Source organism: Solanum stenotomum, chromosome 3 (genome assembly GCF_019186545.1).
Source record: "Solanum stenotomum isolate F172 chromosome 3, ASM1918654v1, whole genome shotgun sequence".
Taxonomy (NCBI): Eukaryota; Viridiplantae; Streptophyta; class Magnoliopsida; order Solanales; family Solanaceae; genus Solanum; species Solanum stenotomum.
Window position 1 is genome coordinate 9,378,447 of NC_064284.1, and position 14,042 is coordinate 9,392,488.

The window sequence follows — 14,042 nt, forward strand, 5'->3', positions numbered from 1 at the left end:
GCTACAATAAGCTATGGGATCTACTTTCTGAATGATTCCAACATATGAACTGACAAATTTGAGGGTACTTCTGCTAATTCAATAATTCCCAAAATTCAACTGATGTTGGCATTTACCTAATTATAATCATTAGGTATGCACATGTCTTTTTTTTTCCTATTCCAACAAACAGTTTGTTGAATATAAATACACAAAGTGCCAAAGTGTTTGTTACCTTCAAAGTGCGTCCAAAAAAGTCGAAAGAAAATGGAAAACCCAATTCCGCCATCATTCAATCCAAAATTGAACGGTAAAATTGCCATCATCACCGGAGGAGCAAGCGGAATTGGCGAAGCGACAGCATATCTGTTTGCTCAACATGGCGGTCAGGTAGTAATTGCTGACATCCAAGAAGAAAAAGGTCGATCGGTTGCGGAATCAATCGGGTCCACTCACTGCACTTTCATTAAATGTGACGTTACAGACGAGCAACAAGTCCAATCCCTGGTACAATCAACAGTGGAAATTCACGGTCGAGTCGATATAATGTTCAGCAACGCCGGAATTGCAAGCCACAACGAGCACGCACAAGATATTCTAGGGTTCAATCTGGATGCTTTAGATAACCTATTCGCGGTCAACGTTCGTGGGTCAGTCGCTTGCGTGAAACACGCGGCGAAGGCAATGGTGGAAGGTGGGGTAAAAGGGAAGATAATATGCACGGCGAGCGCGGCGGCAACGATGGGGGTAACGAGGCAAATTGACTACGCAATGTCGAAACACGCAGTACTGGGATTGGTGAGGTCTGCAAGTAAAGGACTGGGTGCGTATGGTATACGAGTGAACTGTGTTTCTCCAGCAGCAGTGGCAACACCATTGTTAGAGAAATCGATGAAAATGGGTGTAGAGGAGCTGGAAAAACTGTTTGAATCCTTCAATTGCTTGAAAGTTGGAGCTCTTAGAGCTTCTCATGTAGCTGATGCCGTCTTGTTTTTGGCGTCGGATGACTCTCAGTTTGTCACCGGCCATAATTTGGTCGTCGATGGAGGTTTTCATCCTCCTATGTGATTGTTATTTGGGCTTAGGTTTGGGCTCTTTTGGGTTTTCTTTCCAGTTAACTTTGGGATTAGGTTTGGTTCTCGTTCCAGATAATTATGGGCTTTGGTTTCCACTTGTAGCTTTGTTGGGTCGTGGACTTGGGTTTGAAAATCTGTTTATATTTCAAAATAATGCCTCGTTTTAAAATTTAATTATTCAGATCTCAATCATTGAATTAGTTTATTTTTTGTTTGAATCTTCATCATTTATAAGTAACCATTTAATGTGGATTTTTTATGTTACAATCACTTGATGGATCATAATAGAATTGAATGATTAAGATACGTAGTGAAGTCTTAATATCGTTAAGATGTTTAGTTCATACATTTAGTACTGTTGTTATCATCCCCCATCATTATCAACTTCGGTTGCCGCCATCCACCTTATCAATTACGACGACATACTCAATTCCATTGTCCTCAACCATAACACCATTCAATCAAACATTATAGACTACAGTCAATCATCACATTTACTAGCTACCATTTGCATTTATTACTAATGACAATCAATCGCTACTAACAATCACCATATTAGCCATTACTCTCTCCGTCCCATTTTATATGTCATCATTTTCTATAAATAATTGGTCTATAATACTTGTTATTTGTTGGGTTTAGCAAGGTGTGAATGGGAAATAAAAAAGAGAAAATGGAAAGTGGAAGAACCAATGAAAGTGGGGGAACCAATTTTGGAGGGAAAATGAAAAGTCATCATTGCAAAAGTGCAAATGAAAGGTCATTTTTACCATATCGGTAGAAGAAAGGAAATTGTTGTCCTTATATTAGGAAACACTTCCTTTAGTTCTTAAAGGGTTAAGAAGAAGGTGCCCCCTCGCGTCGTCGTCGCTCGGCCTGGGCCTCGGCCTCGGCTTCGAATTTGGATTTGGCAAATGATGTGATTGATTGATAATATTTTGGACAAAATTTATTTAATCAATTTTGTTAAATCATTTCCTTTCTCTTATAAATTAATTCAGAATGTTAATTAAATAACATAATTAATTTGGCGCAACTGAATTTATTTGAAATTCAAGTGTAACGGTAATCCTTCCAAAAAGTCGTTACTTTTCCCAAACGGTAATCCTTCCGAAAAGTCGTTACTTTTCCCAAAGGACAGAATGTTCTGGAAAAAAATGGGTCTGAACAGATTTTCTGAACATACGTGTTCCTTGCTGCAAATGGCTATAAATAAGAGGTCTTTTTCATTTTTTCAAACACTGAAAATTTTTCCTCTCTACATACATTTTCTTACATAAATAAAATTGTCGATCGACTGTGTCTGTGTGTGCTCTTGTTGCTGTTCTTGAGTTCGCTGAAGTTATTGAAGTTTGAGGTACCGCTACTTCTTTAACAGGTTAATCCGTTTTATCTTGGGAGGAATTAATCTGCAACCTCGGGTACAGTGAGGGGATTAAATTTCTTAAGGAAACACAGTGGTTTCTGTGGACTCGGATTAAAAATCATTCTGTCAATTTCACCTTTTTTCTGTTTCTGTATTTTTGACTAACCTGAATACAGGAGATAACATTATTTCATAAAATCAATGCATAAATTACCATATTGTTCCTTTTTTATCCTTGTGAGTTATTAGCCTTGAAAATATACATTTCACCAACTTAGAAAAGTTAAGTAAATGATTCATGTTCATTGGTTAAATTAATTAATCAAAATAAATTAATTCATATTCATTGATAGAAAATTTGAGTTCCAAAAAAATTAAATAAGGGTAGAAGGGTAAAATTACGTCATTTCTTAATGCAAGTGAAAAGTAAAAAAGTGACATATAAAATGGGACGGGGGAGTATTACACATCAACAAACATCCATTATTAAATTATGATTCACGACCATTATAAATTACCGGCAACCATCGCCTCTACTAGCTACCATTTACATTTATATCTATTGGCAATCAATCACCATTGACAATCACCACATTAGTCACTATTATACATAGCCAAACATCCATCACCGATTTTGATTTACCATCATCATTAGTTATCACTATCATGCACCAAAACTATAAGCCGCCACCACAAATTACCCTCAAACCCCATCAACCATTAGTGTCAACCATGAACCATCATACCACTAACTACTACCCATAAAATCACTATTACCTAACATCGTAGTTATTACAACCACCACCTGCCATATAATTTTATAAAATATTTTATTGATATACCAATTTAGTATTTTATTATTTTTTAGATTTACTACTTTTTAAATAAAGATAAATTATAATAAAATTTAAATATTTAATATTTGTAACATTTTAATGTTCAGATTTGTATTTAGATTCAGAATTTAAATTTCAATACATCTCTTAATATACAGATTTACACGTTTTGATTTCAATGGAACTAAAGAGGCTCAAAATTCAGCAAGTGAAAGTGGTTTCTCAGCTTTGTAACTGCATGGAGAAAAAAAAAAACTTTATACAAGAGCTGCAGTATATAATTTATGAGTACAATAAACTCCGAGACGATTATACACTAAATAAATTGTAATGTTGGGCTATTCGATAAACTAGGGGTGTTCACGGTTTGAATAAAAACCGATTTAAATAGAAAATTCGAACCAAATCGATAAAATAAAACTAATTTTATTCGGATTTGGTTTGGTTTAGTTTTAGATTTTTAAAAACCGATAGTATTTGATTTGGTTATGGTTTTATTCAAAAAAACCGAACCAAACCAATGAATTATATACATAAATTTTATTAATATACATACTTATTACTTATTTTATTTTTATAAACAGTGATGCTCGAAGCTGGAGCAGCTATCTGTGCACTTGTCTCCAGAGGCGGAGCTAGGTGGGATTCATCGATTCAGATGAACCCATTAGCTTTTTCGTAGATTCAATATTTGCATTAGAAAATTAAATAAATATATGTATGTTAACATCTGAACCCCCAAAGAAAACTGATTTAGAACTCCCAAACTCCTAACATTGTCTCCGCCTCTACGGTTGTCCCCCACACTAATGCAATAATAAATACTTTTTCTTTTTTTTTGTTTTTGTTGGTGTTTTTATGCAAGTGTTGTGAAAAGGAAACAACGTAACAAGACAAGTTTTTTGTGACTGTTCTAAGCATTATTAGTTTGTCAAACATTATCAACTTTTATTTTTTATTATTATTATTGTAAATGGGAGTTAGGAGAATGGGAGAAATGAAGTGGCGAAGAATCGAACTCTCACCAATCATTAACAAGATAAAAAGTTAGGTAGCCAAATAATTGAGCTATTAAGATTTCTCAAATATTATCTTGAAATCATTAGATTTAAGTAATTTATTAAAGTACCTAGTGGTAATTAAAAAAATTATTTTTGCATAGCGGTACATGTCCAAACGTCCAAACACAGAAAACGTTGGCATTTTAGGGAGTGGTGATATGTCCAAGACTCCAAATAATCGATCTATTATAAACTACATTTTTATTTTTATTTTTATTTATGCGCATATATTGGTATAAAAAGACATGAATTTGTGTGAGTTACAGTTAATTAATAATATTATGTGGATTTAACACATTAATTATCTACTCTTAACGGTATTTTTATCTTTTGATATTCAATTCATATTCTATATTTTGTCTTGACAATAAAATAATAATTGTTAGTATTATTGTGAGTTTTAATATTAGAAATAAAAAATATTAAGTGTATCATAATTAGTGTGACACTCCAACTTAGATAAATTGAGTTGCGGGTCTAAGCTCAATTGAGTTTAGATAAATTCCGGTATGGCGGGACAAACCTTAACGTTGAATCTAGATAAATCTCATGCGATGGGGCAAATCTCAACTAAGATATTGAATCCATAGGAAAGCGTGTATGTGACACCCTTGATTAGGATAAGAAGTCTCACATCGACAATCATGAGAGGAGTTGACTAAATTTGAGTTATATAATGTTGTTGAACTGTTTTATCATTGGGAAAAGACAAATCAAAAGTCATAATGTTGAATCGGTAAAAATTATATTACAATAAACTTTAATCTTCTCAAATAAATCGACATATTCACACCTCATAATTATATAATATTTTTTCCAAAAGTAATTTACTCTAATTTGTGGTATATGTAATGTATATTGGGTAAACTCTTATTGGAAAATATCAGTTTGATTAATTAATATATCTACCCATAATAAATTAAATCAAATGTAAAACATTCAGTGACAAGTTGAATAATTAAGGAAACATTCTTTGAGGCTGGCCCGGAAAAGACGGCGGCATTTGTGATAAGAGCATGGCCGCCCATAACCCTTTGCATAATGCATGAATTGAAAATTAATGATACGTTACCTCTACTTATCTTTTTCCCAAACTCCAACGTCATTTTACTCCCCAATTACTTTTAAACAAATTATAAATCATTTTTTTATGGTCACTGACAATTTTAAACGACCATTATTTTTAATGTGTTCACTGTATACTTTTTTTTTATACCTAATTTTATTTTGTTGTTCTTATTCTTGTTCTTGTTCTTATTCTTGTTAATTAAAATGTAAAAATATACTCTTCATTTCATATTAATTCTTCCCTTTTCCTTTACACACTTTATGAGAAATCATAAGTAAAATATAAAACTTATTAAAAAAATTCAAACTTAATTTACTCATACTTTTAAAAAGAATTAAAATTATAAGGATAAAATAGAAAAAAAATATAATGATATCTATTTTGATTTGAAAATTGACAAGTACATTAAAGAAACTATTTATAAATTAGGACAATTAATATCGAACAAAGGGCATGTTACTTTTTACATCAACAACAATAACAAATTCAGTAAATCTCACTAAGTGAAGTCTAAAGAAGGTAGAGTATAAGCAAATTTTATCACTATTTCGTGAAAATAGAAAAACTGTTTTCATCAAATACATCAAATTCAAATGTTTTTTTATTTGTAAAACCTAATTAGATGTCGTTAGGAAAATAATATAATAGGGTACTAATTCAATTGGCCCTTAAAACCACACTCTTGGAGGGGTCTAATAATAAAAAAAGACAATTGGACAAAATTAGCCGAGCTGGATACCCCCACCACTACTTATAAGGGGGTTGATGTGCCCCTTCAATATATTGAAGAGTCTCGTCCCTGGCGCTCATCCCAATTTCCAACTTCCACCCAAAGGGGTATCTTTGTTCTAACTTGAACCGCCCTAATTCACCCAAATCAAAAATTAAATTTAAAAAGTGCAATCCAAAAATTGTTTCATTCTGCCTTGTTGATGGTTGTTCATATGTCACTGCTCTATTTTGCGTAGAACAACAAATCTATCGGAAAAAAATGAATGCGCAGCTTCAGCTCCGTTCTAGTTATCTCCCTAATCATTGCATTTTGCTTCCACCGACGTCTTTTTCGTCCTCGCACACATTTTCTGTACTGAATTCTTCAAATGAAAACAGAATCTTAGGACTTGGGAGATTGGGTTTGAACGAAAGAATACTAGCAAACAGGACAGTAACTAAAAGAAAAAAATCATGTCGTTTGGCCATTAGAGCATCGGCAGGAGTATGGGATGGTTGGATGCCAGAAAAGTCATCAAAAGCTCCTCCACTAAGTGACATTATTTGGCCTTCTGCAGGTAGGGTTCTCTCAGTAATAATACTTACCCTATTTTGATATGAGGTCAAAATTAATAATGCATTTATTTACTATAATATATAGGGGCATTTGCGGCAATGGCGATGCTAGGAAAAATAGACCAAATAATGGCAGCAAAAGGGATATCTATGACTATAGCTCCACTAGGAGCTGTTTGTGCTGTCCTATTTGCCACTCCTGCTTCTCCCGGTGCTAGGGTACGCTTTCTTATTTCTCATTATTTATTGTTCGTTTTAATTTATGTGATATTTATTTTTCGTCTAAAAAATATTACTATAATTTTACTTCAATCAAAACTACTTATATTTTGAATCTCGAAAAATAAAAAGTTAGGACATAAAGAGCATATTCCTTTGCTAAAAGTTTCTCTTGCCTAGTGCTATCGTTTTTTATTTTTGTGGGTAGGGTGAACGGAGAAGGGTACTGGTTGTTTTAGCTGGACGGTTTACAGCTGCTGCATCTTATTTTATTATATAATATAAGTATATATATATATATATATATATATATATATATGCTCCTTCAAATGTGATAAATATGGTCATATATATTAGTTTATATCCAATTGCCAACTGTAGCTTTAATTTTTTTTTAGGTTAATTCTGAGAATTGACCTGAGGTACCTTCGATTAGCATAGAAGTTCAAATCTTTGTGGAGACAGAAAATATGAAGTCATTTTTTCATGTGACCAAGTTTTGGTGGGGATAATTGATAAATATTCTGTAATATTTTTGGTCTAAATCAACAAGTATCAAATTTTAAGGTCACTTCCGCTAATAAGTAATGGAAGTCATTCTCACTATTTTCCTTGAAATCAGTTTTTCTTTACGCATCCGAAAATGATCACTTCCATCGTGTCAACTACATCCGACTGTACCAACATGAGTTGTGGTACATTGGTGGGAGTACTTTACCCTTAACTAGAGGTCTAGGGTTCGAGCCCTGGGTATGGAGAAAATCCTGTTGGGAGCGCCTCCCCCGAATGGGCCCTGCAGAGCGCGATCTGAATTTAATCGGAGCTTTAATGTGGGCTCCGTACACCGAATAAAAACCAAAAAAAAAAAAAAAAGTACATCCGACTGTAATTTACGAATAATCAATTCTAATCACATGTNTTCGATTAGCATAGAAGTTCAAATCTTTGTGGAGACAGAAAATATGAAGTCATTTTTTCATGTGACCAAGTTTTGGTGGGGATAATTGATAAATATTCTGTAATATTTTTGGTCTAAATCAACAAGTATCAAATTTTAAGGTCACTTCCGCTAATAAGTAATGGAAGTCATTCTCACTATTTTCCTTGAAATCAGTTTTTCTTTACGCATCAGAAAATGATCACTTCCATCGTGTCAACTACATCCGACTGTACCAACATGGGTTGTGGTGCACTGGTGGGAGTACTTCATCCTTAACTAGAGGTCCCGGGTTCGATTCCTGGGTATGGAGAAAATCTTGTTGAGAGTGTCTCTCCCGAATGGGCCCTGCAGAGCGCAATCTGAATTTAGTCGGAGCTCCAATGTGGACTCCGCAATTATAATCACATGTATTTTTTAGATAGTAGTACTAAATTCACCACCCAAAACTAACGTTGTAACTTGTAATTATAATTACTAGTACTAAACAATTTCAGTTTTAAATTAAGTCAACTTATATCAAATTTGAAATGAATGGAGTAATAATTGAACTGATGAGTTTCGAAACTAGTTCTTTTTCCTAATATTATACAAAAGTCAACACCCAAAACTAACATGAGAAACCATATTGTTCTCATAATTACCACTAAACAATTTCAGCTTTCAACTACGTGAAGAGGAGTTAGAATCAGAGTTTTTTTCCACTAAGAATAAATGGAAAATTTGTGTTATAAACATAATTTTCTCACTTAATTTACATTGAATCAGCTCAGTGAAAAACTCATAGTGAGAAATAGATTCTTACTGAAACACATAAATTTTTTTAGTTTTTTCTTATGAAAACACTACTTTAATTTATTTTCTTTTCTCAGTGATTCAATAAAAAAATAATTGTGGAAATAGTCACTAAATATTTTTCGATGGGAAATCAATTAGAAAACAGTAATTTTTCATTAGTGAGTCTTGGAGCCACTAATGCTTATATTAATAGACCGTTTATATCACACTTGGGGATATTACCCTTTCCTAAACCTGCTAACACGAGATGCTTTGCCTATGAGAATATAGAACGAGACGTCTTGTGGGAAAGAACCACTTGAACATGTACAATCTTTGGATTCATGAAGTGAAAACAGAAACCACTAGTTGTGGATACTAACTCGTCTTGTTGTCATCTTCCCAAAACAAGAAAGTGTTAAAAGATAAGTAATCAGTGCAAAAGTCCTTAATTTGGTTACCAGTATCAAGTAGCATGTACCTTTTAATTTTTTTTATTTCTCTCTTACAAGTCTTGATTGGATCTTCCATTTTAAAAAGCTTTGGCTCAGGATCCTTTAGTGCCTTTCTCGTGGCTTGTGCATTTTCTAGTTTATAAATTACTACTTGTATGCACAAAATTATAATACAAGTTGTTGATTGCTTGGCTCTGTTTGTTCTGATATGCCAAAAGAAGAAAGAAAATAGTAAAAAATTTTGTCATTAAGTGAACATGTAACTTAATTGGCTCCTTGATATAGAGTATATATAACTTTGTCTCTCAACCAATTGAAAGCCTTAATTGTGCTTATCAACACTCAATTGCATCATTTTGTCGATAAAAGTTAGATCATGGACATGATTACCTAGGATCGGTTTGGTTGGCCTATAGGAAGAATTAGTCATATTTAACATTAATCTATACATTAATTCTTTTTATACATTGTTTGGTGTTACTTTGATTTCCTAATAAATTAACATATATGCGTTATTTTATTTTATATGGGATAAAATATGAGTATTAGCCATATCAAATCAACTAAAAAACAGAATCACCCTCAGGCCTCATGATCTACGAAATTAATTACTTTAATGTACTAAACCAAACATCTAACAACTAATAATCATTGCATTTCAATCTCTACAATAATATTAAACCATGCATAATAATTCCTGCCTTACTAAGTTCTGATTATAGAATAAAATACATATCTAACTCCCCAATAACTTGCATTTGTACCAAACGACCCCTTGGTGTTGGTCTGGCTTCAAGTATTATTAGGAGTGATAATACCTGCATAAAAATTCATCATAAGTGAGATTGACTGTTCACTTTGGACTTTGCAGGTCTCTTAAAAATAGTGATTGGCATGAATATTTTAACTTAATATTCATATTAATATATTGATGTTTAGTTTTGGATTGAAAAATGATTTGGAGAATAAGTAATTAATGTTAAGGATAAAAACATATGTTTTTCTCTTGATATGCTAAAAGTAACAAGAGAAAGTGAGTGTATTTTTAATATAATAGACAAGTAAAAATGAATGGAGGGAATAAAATGTTTTGTTACATTTTTTCTAGAGTTGCATAAAACTCAGCATTACTTATACACTACTTGGTTGTCATTTTTGTTGATAACATAAATAACTCCCTCTAACCTATATTAAGTGAATTGTTGAGCTGTGTATTTTTTAAACTAAGATAAAAAGTAAAATAAAAATACACAGATTATAGTAATTCATGGATTAAAGCAATTAATATGACCAAAATGATCTATTGTATTAACAATCCTTTTTTAAAAGTTAAACTAACACATATTTTATCCTATCCATTTGTACAAGAGATAAGAATAATCATGAATACATTAATACCTGCATTATTAATTCGTAAATTACAACACCTCCATTATTAAATTTTACACTAAAATCTTATATTATTAATCTTTTCATAACTAATTCCTAACCAAACGATTCCTTAGTGTACCTTAACAACCGTGTCAAAAAAAAAAAACAAGAGTGATTCTTTAACGTATTACTCCGGGGAGAATGAGAGCATTAGTAGAAGGGAACATTTTACACATTAAAATAATTACTGTACAAAATGCATACAATATAATTTTGAAAATATTAAGGAAAAATATAAAGAGTTAGGGGAGGCCATTAGATAGGCTTGTTTGCTATGAGTTATGAGTAATCATGCTAATACAACAACAATAACATTAGTATAATTTCATAAGTAGTGTTGGCATAGCCATCAGGCTGGTCAATTGAACATTCTTTTTCTAAAAATTAAACCGTCTATGTAGAAAATTATAGATATAATATCACAAATGGCCACTCAACTATAAACTCTTTTTTTTTTCTCAGAAAGTCACTCAAATTTAATTTTTTAGTCACTGAACTATCAATTTAAACATAAGAATTTGAATAAGCAAGTTCATAAGTCATAACTAAACAAATGAATCCAGATTAAGTCTTCCGAAAAGAGAAATACGGTGTAGGTGAAATGATAATAGTTGGGTGACTTTTCTGTTACACAATAAAATTGAGCGACTATTAGTTGATTGATCGTCTAAGTAATTAACTTTGGAATTATGTGTTGTGAATGTGCAGAAGTACAATATGTTTATGGCACAAATCGGTTGTGCAGCCATTGGTGTTTTGGCATTCACAATATTGGGCCCAGGTTGGCTAGCTCGAAGCACCGCCCTTTCTGCTGCCATGGCTTTCATGATTTATACTCGCTCTGTTCATCCTCCTGGTAAATTAGTTTGCAAATTATCTCTCATTTTTTTTTAAAAAAAAAAGATCTTATGGTAATGTATATTCGAAGTTGTTGTGCTAAATTTGTGTTTTGTTTTGTAGCTGCAAGTTTGCCGCTATTGTTCATTGATGGAGCTAAGTTGCATCAGCTCAACTATTGGTATGCTCTGTTCCCGGGAGCTGCTGGTTGCATTCTTCTCTGTTTAATAGTAAGTTTTGTTTCCTCTCTGCACCTTTTTAACTACTTACCGTTTTATTTGTTTTGTCATTATTTTACTTGAATCGAATTTTTATTTAAGAAAGAAACAATTTGTTGTCTTGACGATGTCATAACATTCGATTCACTATAAGATTTTTGAAACTTGTGGATAAACATTTGCGTGTTATATATAAACACAGACTGTTTATTAATGCTCTCGTTTTCTGATTATTGCAGCAAGAGATTGTGTGTTACCTAAAAGAAAATGTCAAATTCTGATGTACAAAGTCAAGTGGATGCATTTCGGTTTATATTTGTGAATAAGATCATATGATTCTCATTCAACCCAGAAATTGTATTTGTGAATAACATATATCATTCTGGAAATTATCAGCATCATATTATTGTACTATATATTAAATGTTATTAGAAAAATATCACTAATTTGTGATCATCATAAGCTATATATTACATTACTTATTTACTGAAGACTTTATCAATATTGTTTCAGTCAGACGGAAAATCATACCCAAGTACCCTATAAAGGGGTGGAAAAAATAAAGTACCCAATAAAGGGAAAATGCATAAAGTTACCCTTAAGCTAGTCATTAAATTTTTTAGGGCACAACTTTAACAAGATTCCCACAAAGTTTAAGTTGGAGGTGACTTTATCTATTTTTTACTAAACTTAAATTTTTTATATAGCTAGGTCAGCAGTGGCGGAGCTTAAATTTTCAATATAAAGATTTAAAATTTGAAAAACCAAGTGCACGAAGAAGCAAATGAATTGATCAAAATCTATTATATAAATAAAAATAATTTTAATCATATATATACAGTGTAATTTTTTGCGGGACGAAATTCAAATCCTATTGATCTCACGTAGTTCAGCCCATGGTGACCAGGAGCAGCCAGGTGGGAGGAGATGTTACAACAAAATAAATAAATGAAAAGTTTAAATTTGCTTTTTGGCCTTTATAGACTAGTGTGTCGAATGCATGTGAATCAAGAGCCATTTCTTTATAATTAACAATAATAAAGGGTTTTTTTTTTTTTTTATATATAACTAACAAAGAGAACTCAAATCAACATTTATAATTAAAAAAAAGTTGAAAACTTTGCGTCTTTATGCACGACCTTAGCTCAAAGATCGACGGGCAAATTAGCAGTTTGCTTTTTATTTCAATAAATCAAATATATTTAATACCATAATTCAAGCACACATAATACAATAAGGAGTTGTTTGATTGCTTGTTAGAGCTACACAAATATTAATAATATATGAACTAATTATACAAGATTTGATTATTTATATATTAGTTATTTCATCTTTTATCATACATAAAATAATATATAAATTGATTCATGATTTATAATGGAAAAGTTAAAGAATCTCTAAAACATTATTGTTCAAAGCAATTTTAATTTCTAAGTGGGAGTTTCATAATGGAGAAGTTTGGAAATTCTATATAAAAAATTAAAATGTTCACACCAGAAATTTTTTAGAGAAATAATTTTCTAGTCTCTTATAAATTTTTTTTTATAAGATACCTTTATCTATAGAGAGTTTAAAAATTTTCTTATTTTTATTTTATTTTAAGTAAAAGGACAAAAAAATCTTATTTCCTCAATATTTTTAAAATGAAAATTTCAGCATCAAAAGTAAAGAGAAGAAATTTTGGGGCGGGGCCAATGGACTTTTAGACCGTACATGTATTAGCATAATCTTTTAAATTAATGACAATTGCCACATAAAAGGCATAAATACAAATTAGAGGTGGACCACATTAGTATATATTGGAGTTTCTTTGCTTGGTGGGGTTGTCATGATATTTGATTGACGTAGTGGTTTAGTGCTAAGCACGGTTTTAATTACGACCTTCTTGACAACAACGTCTCCTTTTTTTTATATTTTATTTTTAGAGCATAGTGTGACTAGTAGCCAACTAGTGAGACTAATTAAGATTTACCCCATTAATAATCTTCGTATAAAAGAGTTGATTATTTTATTTCACTCTTATTTTTCAAATTATAAAAATCCCTTAAAATTTATGGATTTCAAATACATCACTGGACCTCCGAATATAGTGGCAGAGCCACCTTATTCTCAGGGGTTCATCCGAACCCTCTTCGACGAAAAATTATATTATTTATACATGATTAAAATAATTTTTTAGGTATATATAATAGATGTTGAACCCTCTTCGGCTATTGCGTGTGTCTATTTCTTCAGATTTTGAATCATTTTATTGAAAAGCATGGCTTCGCCACTGTCCGGATACATCAGCAAACATCCAGATACATAGGGGAGGGATGTCTCCCGGGGGAGGAGGTATGTATCAGAGAGAAGATAGGACATCCGGATACGTAAGAGAGGGATGTATCAGAGAGGGAAGGGATATATCAAAGAGGGGAGGGATGTATCCGAGAGAGGAGGGATATATCAGAAGAGGGGAGAGGACATCCGAATACATAGGAGAGGGATGTATCAT

At 32.1% G+C, this 14,042-nt stretch overlaps 2 protein-coding genes across 2 annotated transcripts; both read left to right on the forward strand.

The window, feature by feature from the left end:
• LOC125858488 ((+)-cis,trans-nepetalactol synthase NEPS2-like) lies at positions 1–1,090 on the forward strand. Its single transcript, XM_049538277.1, has one exon. The coding sequence runs from the start codon at positions 247–249 to the stop codon at positions 1,045–1,047; it is 801 nt and encodes a 266-aa protein (XP_049394234.1). The 5' UTR covers positions 1–246; the 3' UTR covers positions 1,048–1,090.
• Positions 1,091–6,178: 5,088 nt separating this feature from the next.
• On the forward strand, positions 6,179–12,010 carry LOC125860822 (uncharacterized). The gene is made up of 5 exons (XM_049540848.1): positions 6,179–6,676; positions 6,760–6,893; positions 11,202–11,349; positions 11,454–11,560; positions 11,788–12,010. The coding sequence occupies exons 1-5, from the start codon at positions 6,379–6,381 to the stop codon at positions 11,827–11,829; spliced, it is 729 nt and encodes a 242-aa protein (XP_049396805.1). The 5' UTR covers positions 6,179–6,378; the 3' UTR covers positions 11,830–12,010.
• The last annotated feature ends 2,032 nt before the right edge of the window (positions 12,011–14,042 follow it).